At 40.3% G+C, this 18,832-nt stretch overlaps 2 protein-coding genes across 2 annotated transcripts in view; both read right to left on the minus strand.

Moving 5' to 3' along the window:
• The window catches only part of LOC141796179 (NACHT, LRR and PYD domains-containing protein 12-like), a 600,880-nt gene that overhangs the window by 365,363 nt on the left and 216,685 nt on the right, over positions 1 to 18,832 (minus strand). The gene's annotated exons all lie outside the window — the stretch shown is intronic.
• Positions 1 to 18,832, minus strand: part of smpd3 (sphingomyelin phosphodiesterase 3) — a 106,440-nt gene that overhangs the window by 52,336 nt on the left and 35,272 nt on the right. Inside the window, exon 2 of the mRNA XM_074676916.1 lies at positions 3,231 to 3,894. Coding sequence (XP_074533017.1) covers positions 3,231 to 3,532 — 302 coding nt within the window. The 5' untranslated portion in view covers positions 3,533 to 3,894. The remainder of the gene's footprint in view (positions 1 to 3,230; positions 3,895 to 18,832) is intronic.

Consider the following 18,832-nt stretch of genomic DNA (forward strand, 5'->3'; position numbering starts at 1 on the left):
TCATCATTTTTAGGGCTTTGGTTCTAAAATGATACAGGGATGTTTGACATTTATGGCTAACACTTTTGAAATCCGAACTACAGTCTTATTTTTGATGCAAATGTAGTTTCAGAAAGATCTATACCAGTTTAGGCCATATCTTGACAGTCCATCTTCATGTAGCCGCTTTCATCTTACAATGTATTGTCTATGTCTCTGGAATGAACCCTGTTCTGATCTGATGAGGTCACAAACCAAAGTCTATCTGTAAGGTCTCGCTAAACTACATCTGGACTGTGCATAGGAAGCTTGTATAAAGCCAAAGCTGTGTACATTCCTCAGAAACTCAACAAATCCTACAGCTGACGTCTTTATATGAATCTACCAAGATGTGAGAATGTGAGAGTTCCCCATATCGCCCCCTAATGGAGAACGTGTTCCTTGGTCTGAAGCAGAGTTTGCTGATGTTTACGCAGCATTTAACACTGCAGAAAACTGACCACTGATCATCTAGTATCAGAGATACCTGAGAGACAGGTGAGCTTTGATCTCATCAGTCTGTGATGATGGAATAAGGAAGTTTGACCCCACTGAGAGACTGATTTTACCGAAATCCATACAAGAAAGAGTTAACAGAGCATTCAGATGTTACTTAATGGTTAATAAACATGCCAGTAAGAGCTGCCATCCCTTGGTCATTTTCACAGAATCAAACGAAGCCGTCTTTGAAGAAAGTTTGGACTTTCCTGAATTACTGGATACAGATACATTTTCTCATTAATATATCTGCAGGTTTCCACAGTAAGGTGCTCTAAAACCTGATCATATCAGCCTCTCTGTGGGGAATGGCTGTTAGTTAATTATTCAGCTTAATTAAGTTTCTGTCACTTTAAGTTTTCAGCCTCAAAGGAATCTGTCTGTAGAGATATATAAAAACCAGCATGGTGCACATCATAAGATACAGTCTGATGACACATGTTGTTCTCGCTGAATCTCTCCTCTAACATTTCTCCATTTTGTTCCTGTTTCTTCTGACTCACTCCAAAATGATCACAGCGCTTTGATTTCAAACTATGACAACGGTGGCACCCTTGAAATTGGATAATTATTACCACATCAAGGCTGTGGCAGCAGAATAATTACAGGATGGGAACACAAAGGGAAGCTCTATCACATTTTACTCTGAGAGGCGATAGGACATCTGATTAAAGAACTCCGAAGCAAACAGAGCCTAACATTTCAAAGTTTGTGGTTATTGTGGGGAGGGGTGGGAGCGTGGCACATGGCAGGCCAACCAATGAGAAGTCGATCATGACTGAAGATAATGACTGTGTTTTCTTCAAACCTTTAAAACATCAATAAAAGAGACGACGGATCAAAAATTGGAGCATGATGCCAGAGCAGTGCAGCTCATTTTCACCTCCAGTTTGTTTTAAGCTCATGCTGATGCAGAATGATAATAAAAGTCAAAGTGAAAAGAGCTGTTTCCCAGAACAGCCACTCAGAAAATCAGAAACACCCACCAACAGAGATCGAGGGGATGGGAAGGATTTATGTATCCCAATCAGTCGCTCCAAGAAACCACCCAATAGGATCTCTGTCAGCCATCAGGAAATGTGTTTAAAAATGGCAAATACACTATAAAATGCATTTGTTGTTGTAACATAGTATTTTAAGTCGGATGGCAAAGATTACTGAAGTTGTTGTGATTACACAAAAGTATAAATTGGCATGATCTCAACTACAAAATATTTTTCAATTTAAAACCTGCCTGTCACAATCAGAAATGCCTGTCAACTAGACATAAAGGTATTTTGGTGGGAATAAAACATTTCTTCTCGTGCTACCCGGTTGCATTGTGGGTATTTTTTAGAGGTTTTTTTTTTTTTTTTTTTTTTTTGTGGAGTTATTTATAACCCTAACCCTCATTTACTATTGCAATAGAATTTCTATTTGTACTCAGAATTGAGAAGTTGGGAGTGGGAATGACGTCATTTCCGAGTTAAAGTGTTCCAGTTGCCAAGTCGGAAAAACTTGTAAACTCCGGCTGGTGTGGATGCTTCGATTTCCCATTCAAAAATTCCGATCTCGGGGGGCATTCCTGTTGAGCGTTCCCACGCAGAAGTTGGAATTTTCGAACTCTGAGTAGGAGGTAACTTTATAATGCATGTATTTGCACCTTTTGCTCTTGAAAGCGGAGTTTTCTTCAGAATACCATCACAAGTTACTATAAATTTACTTGGAAATTCCAACAGTAAAATCCTGTTTGGTTTAAAGTTTGAGGCAATTGGTTTCCTAAGTTTTTTTCAAGTAGAGTCAACAAATTACATTTTACAGTGTAGGCAGTAGAAAAGCAATACACTGGGTAATGTTGTACGTTGAATGATTCTTAAAGGTGTTATATCTGACATTTCAGACCAAAATGTGCTAAAAATCTGACAAATTGTACGTAAATTTTATTCTGAGTTCAGTATCAACACAGGGAATCAAAATAACGTTGGCCTTAGGTTTGTTTAAATGGGATGTGTCTGACCCAACGTGGACCGGATTGGGCGGTAACCCTGTATCCCGGTAACACTCCTAGCCGTGCCCCCAGGGGTATAAAATCGCAGGTCTGTCGCAGGTAAGCTTGCTTTTCTTTGGTGGCGAGCCCTATGCTTCACTAAAAAGCTCTTGCATGACTCTGAACTGGCTTTGCTTCTCTTGTATGCGTAAGTAAATCTTGTCATTCATTGTGTGCATTGTCTTAGTATGTGTTCATTGTTAATTTATTAACACAGCACTATTCTTATGGTGAGACTTTTTAGCTGAGTATAATAGCTGAAATAAATGTTGGGTTAAAACAAATGGTAGCTAGGTGTGCTAATGTGGGGCTGCTAAACAATGGAAGCCATGGACAGAGGTAGCTCTGCTCAAATTAGCCAGTGTCTTAAAATATGTTCTCATATCACCCTGGTCTTGTTTGAAGCTGGGGTTTTCATGTCTCGTTGATGCTCTAACACAATTGGCCAGGGTAAAATAACTAGTAGAAATGGTACACTGCAGTGGGATAAATATAATCAAGGGTTGGAGTTAAAGTTGAGAAAGGGGAGGCTTCAACATGTCAGAGGTGCGTCAAAAACTCCTCTTTGTTTATGTTTTTAAAGCTTTGCTCTCCTATGACACCTAGTGGAAGTTAAGTTAGACAGTATTCCTTTAATGAGCTTCAGGGGGAAATAGTAGGAAGCCGCTGATGAGAGCTGTGTACTGACCTGCGGTAGGTGTAGAGGTAAGGCTGGCGTATGGCCTGCAGAGGAGCCCAGATGATGAAGCCCAGCAGAGCGAAGGGCAGGGAGACGAAGAGGAACAGCAGGTAGAGGGGCGCAGAGATCAGGACACACAGCGTGAGGAAGGAGCAGGGGTCCTGGGAGCGCTGTCTCTTCTCCAGCGATGTGGCCACACAGGAGGCCAGGAGCCGATCCAGGAGCCAGTAACACGGGAACACCAGGCTCCAGGACAATCCATCCAGGAAGTGCAGGCAGGTACTAGTGTACGGAGTGATGTGGAGCACCATTTTTCTGTCTTTCCTCTTCTTCTCTGTCACTTTCTCCTCACGAGCTCTGTCCACACCCACATACACACTCAAAGCGATCAAACACAAAGCTGCCACAGGGATCACATAAATGAAAATAAATCACACCCCCCTCCTTGTAGAGAGCTACACTACATGGTTTGTGTGACTTTTATCTTCTCAGCTCAGCCCGTCTCAGTCTCAGCACCCCTCCTCAGCAATTACAGCCTCTGCAGCCAGGGTGGAGGAGCGCAGTGAGGACGCAGGAGGTTTCCATGATGAGAGCCTTTCCCGTTAGATCTATGATTGTGACTCCTCCAATGACCTCAGGAGGGGGTGGCCGGCATCGCTGCTTCCCTGGGGACCTGGAGAAAGGGAGCAGATCAATAGAGGAAGAAAGGAAGGAAAAATAGGGAAGGGGGGGAGACAAAGACATCAGATCTGTGATCGACTTTCTGGAAACAGGCTTGTCAGGATATCACACGTCAAATACAAACGCTCTGATCTTTGAGGATGTGAATTGTTACCAAAGATTTTGGTCTGTCCATGCGCAAAAAGCCTCAGTTCATCATGTTTAGAAGACAATTCTCTCAAAATGTTTTAGACTTCAACATGTCTGATGCCTTAAACAAAGTCATATCTAGATTTAGGAAAATTTAAATCAAATGTGTTCAAAAGAATCCACTTGTGTGAACTTATTGAACAACAGAATTTTATAGCATGTACTGTGATTACTTTGACTCTTTATTTACCTTGGTCAGAGTGTTATAACTGTAACTGTCATTGTTTGTCGATCAGGAAAAATACAAACAGCATTGGAAACACAAGTATTTCTGCTTCCCAGTTTGGTTCATTATAGTAATCACCAGCTCAAAACGTAGCCCTATACATAAAGCAAACAACGCATTATTGCCAAGATGCAAATGGCTGTAGCTCTTCAAGCTTTTCACAAGTCAGACTAGGGTTTAATCACAGAAGACGGGATTCCTGGAAGATCTGACAAAACCTTGTTCTTGATTCTCAGGAAATGTAATGTTAGAAAACAGGGGGAAAAAATTGCACCTCTGTTATAACGTCACGGTAATGTTAATGCAGGCTGCAGTGTTTCACTGTAGTTACAGTAATACAAGGGCTCACTTACACAGCAGACGTCTTGTGCTAACTTTAAATGATACATCTCGCAACCTGAACAACTACAGAATCGATTTAAGCCATATTGTAGGCTACGTTTTTGTGAAAAAGAAAAATACGCCTTAAATACAAATTCTGATCGTTAACTATTTCCATTCCCAGCTGAAATCTCAGCAGCCACAGAATTGACTTTCATTTAAAGTATTGGTTGAGGGAATCCTTGAACGGGTAAATTTAGCAGATTTTTTTTTAGTTTAAGAGAGCTATAATCTGTATCATTAACTGGTTTACTTTATGTAACTACCAATTATAGTAATTTATTATTCCTGTTTGCAGCTAAAATCTTAGCAGCCTGTCAGGGACCAAGCAGTAAGGACGCATCAAAGGAGTTTCTTTGTTTGAAAAAGTGGGTTCTTTTTAATTTCACCCAAAAAGAAAAGGAACTGTAAAATCATGCTGATAAGCATTCAGCCTATAAAAGAGGTAAACTTAATATAACTGAACTCAAACTGAACTTAAGGTGTGAACATAAACAGACCTAACACAATGAAACAATAGGACAACTTATATAGTGGTTTGGCCAAACCAATTCAAACACAAGGGGAAAACAAAACAAGACTATGTGCCACCTAATAGAAAAGTCAACTAAGAAACCCCAAATCCCCCCCCCCCCCCCCCCCCCCCCCCCCCCCGTGACATTGGAACAGTTGGATTCTTCCAATTTGACAGCCTCCAGTATAAAAGCATTGGCTGGCCGTGGCCCTGCCTTTTGCTCACTCCAGGAAGTGCCCTTCCCCAGCAGCCAGGTAACTCAAAACAAAGAAACGATGGTTAGTGCAACAGAAATGTGTCTAATCTTGCATTGTAAAAATGTGCCCGCTAAATTTAAACAATGTAAGACTAAATTCTGAAATAAACTAATGTTAAAGCAACCTAATGTGTCAGTAGATTATTGCAAAGAAAAAGTGTGGTTAACTAACTGAGGAATGAATTGAGTGGAGCTGTTACCCCTGTGTGGCCCTGGCCATCACACAGCCACAGAGGAATGCACTTTACATAATAGTTTAGGTAATCATGGTTTGCTTCATCATGTTTCATGAAGTAATTCTGTCTAACATTGGTTTTATTAGGGATGTTTTTTGCTGCGTAAAGCTTTTCAGAAGATCTGTCACAGACGATCTGTTTGGCTTTTCATAAATAGCGTAGCAGCAGATGTGATTCCCGAGTCCCGACACGCATGGAGCTCTCTTTCATCATTCGTAGCCTGTGTTGATGGACAAAAACTGTGTTCCTGTGCCCAAATGATGATAATTATAACATACAAAAAGTGTCATCTTTGGATTGGTCAAAAAAAACCAACATAAAATGCAATTTCCTGGGATTCTTTGGAAATTAATAGTATTTTCCCAGGATGTGATCCCTCTAATTTTCTGGAAAAATATTAAACCCAACTCAGACAGAGAGCATTTTTTAGATAATTTTACAGCCATGATGACAGAGAGCATTTTTTAGATAATTTTACAGCCATGATGACAAAACATGTCCAGACCATTTCAGACTGAAGAGAGGAGAAGAGTTAATCAGATAGTTCTGTCATAAGTAGATAAACATAACTTTGAACATCACCAGATAAAAGCACTACAGCAGGAAAATCACACAATAAAGATTTGAATATGTGTCTTTATATTTATATTTGAACTGTATGTTAGCATGATGCAGCATTCTTATATATCTTTACTGCTTCTTCTGCCCTCTGTGTATTGTTCTCTTTTAATATCATTATAATTGTCATTCATTTTGGAACCTTACATTTCAGAGATTTTTGCCAGTCAGTGTTCAAATGTACAGACATCTGTGTATTGTCCTTCACTCCTGATGGGATTATAAACTACAGTGTTCACATTTTTTAATTTGTTGGGAGTAAGTGAGAGTTGTCTTTTTTTAACAGATCCAGCCTCAGAGAGCTCATCACTGCAGACTGGAAGAGAAACAAAAAGGCCTGGATGTGAAAATCACTCCCTGAAGATCAGGTGATAAACCATCAGAGGAGCAGTGACACTAACCACTGCTGCATTAAATCTTTACTGCTTCCTGCCCACTCATGACTTCCTCAGAATTTCAAGTCCTCTCAGCTCACCCCAACACCAACCATCAAACCCAGCAGCATGAATAAATGATGAAGGGGTGAATTGGTTCATGTTAACAGTCGGGGGTTTGATAGACACAGAGACTCTGACCTCAGAGTAACCTCAGGAGGCCCACAGGGACCTCCAGGGGAGCAGAAACATGCTTTTAAGTTAACGCTGTGTCACATCTACATAACGATAAAATCACTCCAAAATCCATCAAAGCAAGCTGCTCGGCCTCGCCATATGTTCACCTAATGTGCTAACACACACCTTTCAAACTGAAAATGCTGTAGGCTAAAGGAAATGTCTGCTCTGAGCTCTGAGATTGTTACAACCATCAAACAGCCTGTTGGACCTTTTGTCCAACCATATGTCTCCATAACTGAAACCAAAATAACAGAAATACAGACAAAGCTATTACTCTGTCTGTTTAACATTTGTCTGACCACCAGGCTCTGTTCTTTTATCTTCTCAGACAGAACATTTCACTAAATTATACCACTGTGTGGGTAATTTGTCACCACAGTGTACCATTTAGATCAGAAAAAGAGACTCTTTTGTTTGACGATGCTCTTCATCAGAATAAAACTTCTTTATCAGAATAACAGGAACCATCGTCCTCTCTAACTCTGTGACCTAACCTTTGAATAACTCCCTGACTCATGTGGAGGCTGACCAGATCAATGGGTGACCTGTCAGTGCTCTAAACAGACACAACACCAGCAGGTCAGGATCTTTTTCCTGGTCCACACCTTTGGCTCACCAACTGCAAGACAGAGCTGGGCGATTAATTAAAAAATAATTTAAACTTACATTATATAGAGTCAAACACAAACACACACACACACACACACACACACACACACACACACACATATATATATATATATATATATATATATATATATATATATATATATATATATATATATATATATATATATATATATATATATATACACACACATATATATATACATATATATATATATCATATAGTCCACTCAATGTATCTCACAATGCATTTTGAAAAGTAGTGTAGCTCACGATGCAATATTTACCATCATGCATTGTGGTTCAAACAGAGGAAATGGCTGATTACATGATTAATGATTACTGATCAGATGAAACAACATTAAGAACTGTCAGAGAATGACACTTAGCTCTCTGTTTAACTTTCGTTAACGTTTGCGCATCTCACAACTTCGGGCAGAGAAACAAACAACAGGGACGTTAGCCGCTGAACCGGTAATCGCATGTGATGCATTCACTGGACCTTGGAATTCTCAAACACAGCATAAGGTGCTGTGCAAATATATGGTTTATTTATTTCATCCTGACATATAATAAGTGATTCTATTATATTTGTCTGTTTCCGAAAATATGCAAAGTATAGCATTAGTTATCACTAGAATAAATGCTGTTCTGCAGTGTTTGAGAAAAATTATAACTGTAAATCCCCAGCTTTCCATGAACGACGCAAGAGTAATTAAGTTGCTGTCAGTGGCTGGGGAGTGAGTGAGTAGTGTCCAAAACATATATTTTTTTTAACTTAGCTGATTGAGTGGACTATACGTTCCACTACAACTAATTCACTATAAAGTGAGTAGTGAGTAGGGAATGAGTGAGTGATTTTAGGCCTGAACCACACGTATATGGATATTTTTTTGATCGGATATCTTTTTCCTCATTTAAAAAAAAAAATCTCCGTCCACACCACAGAAATATCTCTGTTCATACGAAGAGGCCAAACTGAAAACGATCGTCTCTGAAGCCTGCAATGCCATGCCCGGCCGATAAGTGGCAGATTAGCAAAATGTGAAAACCATAGAAGAAGAACGATATGAGCATGCGCAGTCAAACACAGTGACTTGTTGCTAGGCGCTTGACGTCATCGCATCAACACCAGCTCCGTTTAACACCACTACACCACTACAACCGAATATTTTTCTATTTCTTCACTTTTTTATCCGTTTTTAAAAATCTCCGTTTATGTGGGTGAAATCGCCGTGTTCGTGTGGTTGAGAGGGCCATTTGGACAGAAAAATGTGCGTTTAGGAATATATCCATATACGTGTGGTTCAGGCCTTAGACACAAGCAGTTCAGTCCACTTCATGGAAGTGTCATAAAGGAAAACTCAAACATCAAGCTGACCGTAAAATGCTAGCAGCTTGTACCAAAAAGGAATCCGTGCAGTGTTCAATCTAACGACTTTTCAGACCCCTTTAGTGATTCTGTTTCAAAAAAGGGGCTAGTGACAAAATCTAGGAAGAAGATATTTGTTTTTACTGTAAAAAAAGAATCAACAGAAGAAAGTTCATTTGTGGTTCTAAACATGTGTACTGTATTTTTTTACTGACTCTCTAAGGATGTTACTAAAATCGGAAATGTTACTCCTCTCACCTTCAGCATCCATGACAATAACATGATAATGGCTTGAAAATCAGGTGACAATGTCGGTCAGTAACTTTATCCATCGTCTGGGACTTTGTTGGCAAACTGTGTACACCAACATCCATTGTGGAAAAATGAAGCCTGCTAAAAGTTGCTATTGATCAAGAATCTGCATGAGGTTGGCTGCAGAGTGACCAGAAACCACGCACACATCAAGCCAAAAGAAAAAAAAAAAAAAAAAAACTCTATTACAGCATCAAAATGCATTTAAGGCCTGGTTAAAAAAACAGTTTGGGTTTGAAATGGTAATTTCACTATTTGTACACACTTCACACTGGGTAAATTTTTTCTAACTCAGTGGTTCTAACTTCGTCCATGTTTATACAGTCTATAGTTTGGACACACTTTGGCTACAATAAGGATGACTTTGACCAAAAGTAGTAAAGTGCAAACACTACAGGAAAATAGTTTCTGTGTCCAAAGGTAACACATCTAACATTTTTTTCAACACCTGGGGCTGCATCATGTCACCATACCCTACATCATGTGCCACCATAAATGTCTTGATGGAATTATACAAATACAGATAAACTGAGGTGAGCGTGAGATAATTATACATTAGCAGAAATTGAAGAAGAAGGTTCAACCAATTGTGTTGATTTTTGCCCTGATCAACTCGTGCTACTCCAAGGGGTTAAGTGGTTGTTCAGTCTAACATCCTCACATGAAGCACATCAATATAATATAATATCAAATGTTACTGACGTGACTCAGTTCAGTGTCTCAGTCCTCAGCCATTTACTACAAGATTTAATACATCCATTTTAATGTTCTCAGTACGACGTTGCCTCTTTCGGTCAGGGAACATTAAAGAAACCTCATCAGACTGTGTTGGTAATAAGTTTTAACATTATTAACCTTATATTAAAAAAGCTTTGGAGTTGGTTTGCATAAAGAGAGGACTGATGATGCGGGACGAGTCACAAACGAACAAGAGGAAGCAGCAGACGGCTGCATCCTCATATAAACTCCCTCACTGCTCTGCTGCCTGGCAATTAAGATGTAAATTGCTTCCTTTCCTCATTAAAATGAGTTATTTTTAGTTCACTGTTTCACCATTTACCCCTGATACATCAATACTGATTTAAAGAAACACATCAAACAAAATAGACTTGACTTTTATTTCCCCCCTCTGCAGGTTCACATTGATCCACGTAATGTTGATGATGCTTTTCATAAGTGCTCAAAGGAACAACAGCTCGAGTGATGGCTGCTCATCATACACAACAATGTTCCTCACATTCACGCTCCAATCAGCAGATTTCTACCAACGTCAGTTTGAAGTTGATAAAGCTCAGAGTCGATTCTGAAGCATTCTTTAAATCAGTTAAAAGGTTAAACAGAGAATTTATCATCTCATGTCTCTTCACTGGTGGAGGGATTGGTGAAATGTCTCAAAGTAAGCACCAACATACAGGCAGCACTGAGCAAACACTAAAAATGAGCTCAGTCTTTTGAGCTGCAATGTTTTTTTTTCTTAGAGCCTCGTATGCTTCAATCCACCGCCAAACTAAACGATTTTAAATATTCCTCAAAGGTTTTCAAAGACAGATATTAAAAAGGGGGTATTATGATTTCTTATATTGTATTACTGTGTATGTAGTTTTTCAAACCTTGTCATTTTCAGATGTTGTACAAATCCCTGAATCTGTCTAAAAGAGATCTTCACAAGACTTGTTAAGATGATGAGATCATCTTATAAGGATCCCCTAACTGGTTCATGACACGTTTGATGGGTGGGCCTCAAACACCAAGGTCTATCGATAACTCTGCTTCTACAGGCCTCCAGAGGGCTAGCCAATCAGAGGGAAGGAGGTTTGTGGAGCAGGGAGCCTTAAAGAGACAACAGCTATATGTAGTTCAAACAGAGGCTGAAGTAAGGGTTTTCTAAAAATTCAGACAAGAAAAAAAACGAGATGTGCTTGAGCTGTAATTCAAACAAAGGCGTCAGTTTGGGGCACACATTTTATGTCAGAGGTCATTTTGTCCCTACACAAAAATCCTTCATGCTGTGGCTTGCACAGACTATATCTCTTTCTTTCTTACTTTTTTAAATTAAAGTACAAGGATGAGAAAAAAAAGGCACATAAGACATAAGACATGCGTTTTTTACCACCCAAGTGAGCAGTTTATCATGTTTAAACCAGCCAAGGGGGCAGTTGAGTGTGCTTGCACATTGCTGTGCACACCACTGCCTTCATGTGTAAACCATTGTAACCCTGGTTATTTTCAGTAACATAGAACATTCTGACGCTCCTGGGTGCACCATCCACATGCTACTGAGAGTTGCAAAAAAGATGCAGCACACCTCCGTGAAGCTAAAGAAAAGGGGCTTCTGCTGTAGATTTGCTTTAAGCTTTAAGCGAGCTCTGACTGGGCCTTTATCCTTGATACCTCTGGAGGGTTAGAAATGTTATGATACATGAAAATCACCTAACACAGTAAAAAAAAAAATAAGACAAAGAAAAAAAAAAAAAGAAAGGAAAAAAGAACCCACGCTGCATTTTGTATGGGCCTGCAGGATGAAAAGAAAGAAAATAAATTTTCATTTCCAAAGGAATAATCCTGCTCAATCGTCACTCCTTCATACACTGTGTATCATTTTCTGCCTATGCCCCCTCCTCTGCCTGTATCTTGATATTTTGGTTGTGTTGGGACGTTTGAAGTGTAATTATGGTTACCTTAGCCAATCACAGCACACCCAGTGCGCAAGTGACTTTGTGTGTTGATTAGTGAGTGAAAGAAGCTAACCCGAGCGGCTACGATAGTGGATGTAGCACGGAGGAAGAGTAAAACAAAACGCCAACTAGAATAAGCTTTTAACTAAACAAGAGTAAAGCTTGGCCTGACTTTCCCTCACTTCTGGAAACTTGGAGAGCAGCACGAGATGAAGAGTGACGCAAGTTAGCTTTGTGCTAACCAAGTTTGTGTCAAATACCTGTGGTTAGCTTGTGCTAACATGCCAAGTCAGGGGCACGGCTCTCAAGTTTCTCCCACGTAGAAACACAATACTACAGGTGGTTGCTGGGCTAATGAGTGTGTTCACATAGTTACGTTTGGAACTGTGGGTGTGCGCTGTTGCTGGCATGGAGCCAGGGAGGAGGAGCCCGGTTTGAATGTTGTGTTTACAAACAAGTAACAAAAATTCCTGCAGACCCTACCTTTCTCTAAAAAAAACGGTGGGACATGAACCATTCTCTAATAAAAAAAAATTGACAGCTTGTCAGAATTTGTGCTGATTCGTTTGTAAAGCTCCCTCAAATGTTTCCAAGTGTTGCCTCATCCACTCTGCCAATGACATCTGAATTACTGGCAGCACGAGCTTTTCCAGGGTGCCATAAAGTCGACTCTGGATGCTGTAAAATTCACAGTTCTTGGAGAGTCTCTGCAGCTGATATCACAACAGCTCACAACACAACAATAAAATAAGAAAAATAAAACCAAAGCATCAGAGGTAGACATCAGTGAAATGAGTGATCAGTGATGAGTCCACTGGATGATGTGTTTCATCCATAGATGATGATCCAAGAACTCATCACATGTATGAAAGGGTTACATTAGTGCTGGATGTGGTAAAACAAACAAAGTAATACAGAATCAAAGGAACAGCTTGAAAGAGAAGCGAAAAAAAGAAGAAGGTTTGGAGTTAGTTTTAAAGACTGGCTGCTTCTCCTGGCGGCTACAGGTGTCGTCTCAGTGCAGACAGATCAAATGGTGCAAGGTCAAGTTTTCCATCAGAAAGAAGAAACAACCTTTGATTTCAGAACAGTCATTCTCACTTCACTCATCTTTTGTTGAGCTCTGTGTAATCCCACAACGCTGAGCTTAAACATGCTTAAAGACCACTTTTCTTCAGTCTGCTTCTGATTCTGTGAAGATTTACCTTCAGGCACCAAACGTCTGTCAGTCACACACAGTCACCCTCAGCCTTATCAGTGGAAATAGCAGTGTATCACCGGCATACACAGTGTGACTGAAAAACAGCCAGGGTCTCCGAGAGGATGTTAGGTGGAAAAAACAGACACTCCAAACAAAGCAGCCCAGAGATGTGTGCATTCCTCTGGAGTCACAGAGAGTCTTCTGCTGATGAGCTAACTGGAGCCGCTGAGGTTTGACTAGAGGAACCATGTCAAATATCTTCTCTATAATTGTATCTCTGGTTGAAGAAGAATTCAAACTGTCATTGTTTGCTGACCACGCTCCACTTACCTCTAGAGAATATCTCAGACACAGACTTTTTTTTAAATGTGGCTGCAGGCAAGAAAGAAATCATTTCATTGAACATCCTCTTTGGTAATCATATAATTTCTTTAAACCATTGGTTAAAGATATTATAATTCAGGTTAACAAACACTGTAAGAGGAGGCAGCTCAACTCTCTTTGCTGCTTTTCTCCTTTTGAGCTTTGTCAACAGTTAACAGTGGGGGTCTGCAAGCTTCAGGTGCTACAGTCAGGGGTGACTGGAGTTTGTGTGATCTGTTGCTCAACCTTTGGCTGTGCTGGGAATAGGATCAATTGAATATTAAATGTTTTGTCTTCAGATGAGTGTGGTCTTTTGGTGTTGTTCAGTTGGCATCAAAATAGTAACATGTGATGTAGAACTACAGCTAAATGTGACTTTGTTCTCTGTTGTTCTAACATAAAATTTTAAGTCAGGAAGAAAAAAAGATTATTGGAGTTGGCATAATCTCAACTACAAAATATGCTTTATATTAAAAATGTTTGCCCACAGGAATTCGATATGCATGTCTACTTGACAATGAAGGTATTTGGATGGAAGTGGGAATAAAACATGCCTATGTTATCACCTTTCTGCAAGTGTTACCCAGGTTCTGGCATTTTTAAAATTTTTGTATTTATTTTTTTTATTTTGAGTCATAAGGTTTTTCACGTCATTTACTGTTGTCAATAAATTTTGTTTGAGCGAATGACCTGCTGTATCTTTTAATGGGTTACAAAAAAATAAAAATAAAAACCCTTGCATGTTAACAGTTGTTAATGTTGTTACATGTTAACTCAATTAGAGTCAAAGTGCAATGGCGTTCCCATTACAGGCAATAACTGAGGCGAGCTGTTCACATTACTGTAACTCGTTAACTATTTTGTCTGCAGCCTCTGACTCTTTAAGACCAAAAAAAAAAAAAAAAATCAAAATGAAGTCCAGTTGGCCTGTTTGACACTCAGGTGATAGAGGGTTGAACTCTCTGTGAAGACTTTCTGTTTGGCTTTGGTGGCAGTGACACCTGTGGCTAGAATTGGTAGTGCTTTTCTGGGATGAAGACTCAAATTCCCATGAGCACCTATACCCACTGTGACCTGACTCTGACCAAGGTGTGTATTTGTTTTGGAGAGCAGATCTTTTTAACTATACTTTTCTTTGATAGAGACAACATTTCCTAGGATGTAAAGTGACCAGGTAATGTGTTTGTTCATTGTTTGAAATGTAACAACAATCAAACTGTAAACTCAGTTTGTGGTTCAGTATGCAGAAGTTAAGCATCTGTCACTCATACTGCTCTGAAATGTGTCCATAACGTATGAGTGAGTCCTGGTTGTGTACTTTCAGTGCTCATTTACCAACTCCACTCAAAATAAATCCAACAGTTTGGGTTCCCCATTAAAAAGTCACTCACTTGCTAGTTTGGTTTTGGCTAGTTTAGTGTCATCAACGGGACTGACAGTTTATGTGCTGTAAATGGATTTATGTTCTCCCAGAAAAATCCAGCTGACCACAAATACTGAGAGACAACATTCAGAGATAACCAGATTGGTGTTGATAATCTCATTCTAAATCATAGATAATGAACAGAAAAAAAGTTAGATTATTTTAATCCTATTTTTTAGGTTTATCAACCCCCCCAAATTTGTATACTTTAAATAAAATGTTCCAGCGATTTCCTTCTTTCTCTCCTGTTTATTTTTCACCAGCAGGGGGCTACTCCATTGAAAAGAGAAGCCAATTAGTTTAAACTATACCACATGATGAGCCACTTCCACTTTGATTTACGATCTCATTTTAGACAAACATTTTACACTCAACCACAAAAAAAGCCTCATGGGATGGTTTCAGGTCCTCTACAGCGGAGCAGGATAATGATGCAGAGGCTGTTTGGGATGTGCTGCCTGTGACTGACAGCTCACAGAGAGGCACACAAGTGTGTGTGGATACACTGTCATCCACGTATACATGCTTCTGCCTCATTAGCCAGTTTAGCTTATTAGCTCAAATCGACAACCAGGAAGTGAGTGATGAATGACTGTGTCAGCTGGGAACTGTACTTTGTTAAAAGTTTCCCCCTCCACCGCTTTGGAGAATTTCCCCCTTGGCCCTGATCAATACCGTCTGTCTGGGTAACGAGAGAAAAAGTGAGCGTGAGCGTCTGCTGCCCGGCTGTGAGCGTGTGTGCACTTATTGGTAGCCAAAAGGCTCCTATTCACTGGCTCCTCTGTGAGCAAATCAATAGCATGTGTGTGTTTACTGTGTAAACACACACATGCTATTGTATTGGAGTGAATCTGTGTGTGTCTCTGTGTTCGTGTCTGTGTGTGTGCATGCAGAGTGTGAGAGACCAGTGCAGTGTGTGTTTGTTTCTGTGAATGTGATGAATGTGGGTGTGTTTGTACAAAGTAGTGCAGTGGCTGAATGGAGAATAGCAGTGATCAATGCCCTCCTTTTGTTATGCAGGAGAGGGAACAGAGCACTGAGACACACACACACACATACACAGAAACACATATCTATCAAACCCTACACTAATAATACAACAACGACCATCTGGCTACAAGAAAGAAAGAAAGACAGAGTGTGCATCAGTTACATTAGTCTCCCTCTGCATCTCATTCATCTTTTCACTTTCCTCCCTGTCACTCTCCGTCTTCTCTTTTCTTCTTCTATTCTTTTCATTTCCCGTCTCCGCTGCACTCCAGCAGCTTCTGCAGGACCAGCAGTTAATTCTGCAGGAGCCACATATACAGTATACACAAACACACACACACACACACACACACACACACACGCACACACACACACACGCGCGCGCACAAAGGCCAGTGACGTCTCTCTGCTCTCGGCATGCTCCAGGGAGTTTGGTTGTCATGGTGACTTAGTCACATGCACTTAGTAACTGTACTAGCGTGGCTGCCTGTCAGTGCACACAGAGCACACAGAAAGGATACAGCCTCGGCTCAGACAAACACTCCAGTATTTGCAGGAAATGGATAGACAGGGGTGAGACTCACAGATCGTGTGAGATGCTGCCGTCTAATGAAGCGCGTCAGGAGCTGACTCCATGTTTTTAGCTCTGTCACTGAATCCTGAATCACGTCTTTTCATCATAGATGCTCATTTTCCAATCAATTAAGGGCCGTGCCTCTTTCTTTGACTCCACATGTTCCATCAACAACAAGCTTATCTTTGGTGAGATCAGGCCCCTGAGACAGCAGGGCTGAACAATAACTCTCCTGAGTGCTCTGTGTGCTGGTTAAACTGTCGTGTTATTTATCATCAGAGAGGAAAACCTTTTGATGATCGCCATCATCAGAGTTTATTACTGTGAAGTTACCTCTCAGGAGGGTCATTTTGATACGTGTGTGTGCTGCATAGGAAACTGAAGAAAGGTGTGCGCTGAAGTTTTGTTAATGTTGTCTTTTATTAAGTGTAATTTTCTGTTTTTTTTCTGTACTTGATTCCTGCTGGGTTGTGGTGTAGAAGAAGCGCAACAATATTCTATTTGAGTTATTGTACAGTTACTTTGATGTAGTTTTAATTAAGTAGAAGTAGTTGTATCAGTACGGAAATCTTCATGTTGTTAATCTACTTGTTTTTAAAACGGGGGTATGGAGTGAGGGGCTTAAACGATGTCGGTCAGATATGAGCTCCAGATGCAGGTTGTCTCTTCCTGTGCTGATAGCTGAAGTCTAACCAGCAGGATCACGTTCATGTGAGAAAAAAACACAATTAGGTTGAAGTTTCTGAATATTTGAGTTTCCTCAGTGTATTTGACCACCCTACATCAAGAGTTCACTATGAAGTGCCTGGATTGCAGGACGGCTTGTTCTGATCAGGATCAGGTTTGGGTTCACATTAGAGCTGACTGTGGTTGGAAAGAGGTGCCAGCTTTATCAAATCTGTTTTTCTGAGCAGTTATTGACCTAAAGGACCAACCCGAGGAAGGATATATTGTGATTGACATATTTTAGATATTTCATCGGACAGTACTCCTCTGTAGATGGAAGTCCATTGAAGGTCCATATGGTTTTCCTGGAAAAAGTGCATCTTTTCATCAAACTAATCCTCACGCACATTTCGGTGATTGAATGTCTCCCAAATGATACACACACTCCAGCCCAACAAAAGGTGTGGAACTTCTCCTTAACCTTGTTTCAGACCAAACTGACTGATATTGGTCTGGCCAAAAGAGGAGGTCTCAGTCTGAAACAAACTGGACTACGGTCTGGTTCAAGCCCAGTGTGAAGGCACTTTTCATAAAGGTTTAGACCTCTGTACCAAGGACAGGAAATTTCTACAGCTCAAAACAAAATGAGCTGTAGATGCACATAGGGAGAGGAGGAGATGAAATTTCTAAAAAAATATTTGGTCAGACAGTTTTATAAGAGGCCAACTGGATAAATTAGACAAGAGCACAGAAACTTTCCAGTTGTTCTTGCTGTTGGTTGTACAAAATCATCAATAATATTAAAGTTGGAATAACGATCTCATTTATTGTTGACAACATTCAAGACCTGAGTTATTCATCATGTTGATGTCAGACACCCACTGGCCAATTGACCAATCAATGTGAACTACAGAGGCATGCAAAGCACACAGTTGAGGACAACATCACGTAGGTTCGTCATGTAGGGTCTGTTAGCCCATTAGCAATAATGAAAGTATGAAACTTTAACAGACAGAACCAAATGTTTATGTATACAACCTAACAAAAACACAGACCATATTCGTACTTTGAGGTCAAACACCTTTAGTTCAGAGGGAAGCTGTTTTCTACTGGAAATAAGAGCTGCTTCACGCCACTCTTTGTGTATTCAAACACTGATATCCCAAAACAAAAGCACTTCTCACGCCCGCTCTCTGGTTCCAGTGCAGTTAAGCACCTGCTGTGTTGATGGAGAATAAAACAGCTCCTGTGATTGGACAATACGTTCAGACTCCACCTGCTGCTTCCCTGTATTACCTCCATAAATAAAACATCATTTCCAGTTTGTGCTGACTCAGGATCACACACATGCCTCTGGCAGAACATTTCCTGCTCTCATACATGTTCTGACTACTTTCAGGGGATGAGACGCTGAAGACCCAACAGCTGAGAAGTGTTTGGGATCAAAAACTGTTTCAATATCTTGGGCCCACAGGAGACGTCACTTATGTCACGCTCTCTCCTTCATCAGTGTAATTGTGGTTGTGTAATGTTGTTAGAGCAAAATATAATACCATGGCTATGAGAGACAATATAATCAGGAGCGTAATTTGATCAGGACCCAGTGCCACCTGCTCTTGAGCAACATTGCTGCTCTCATGACAACAAATGCACGGCTGACTCACAGCAGAAGTGGGAACACAGAGGTTCTTGT

Source organism: Halichoeres trimaculatus, unplaced genomic scaffold, assembly GCF_033239565.1.
Source record: "Halichoeres trimaculatus isolate MK-OKI-2021-1 unplaced genomic scaffold, fHalTri1.1 fHalTri1_scaffold_10, whole genome shotgun sequence".
NCBI lineage: Eukaryota > Metazoa > Chordata > Actinopteri > Labriformes > Labridae > Halichoeres > Halichoeres trimaculatus.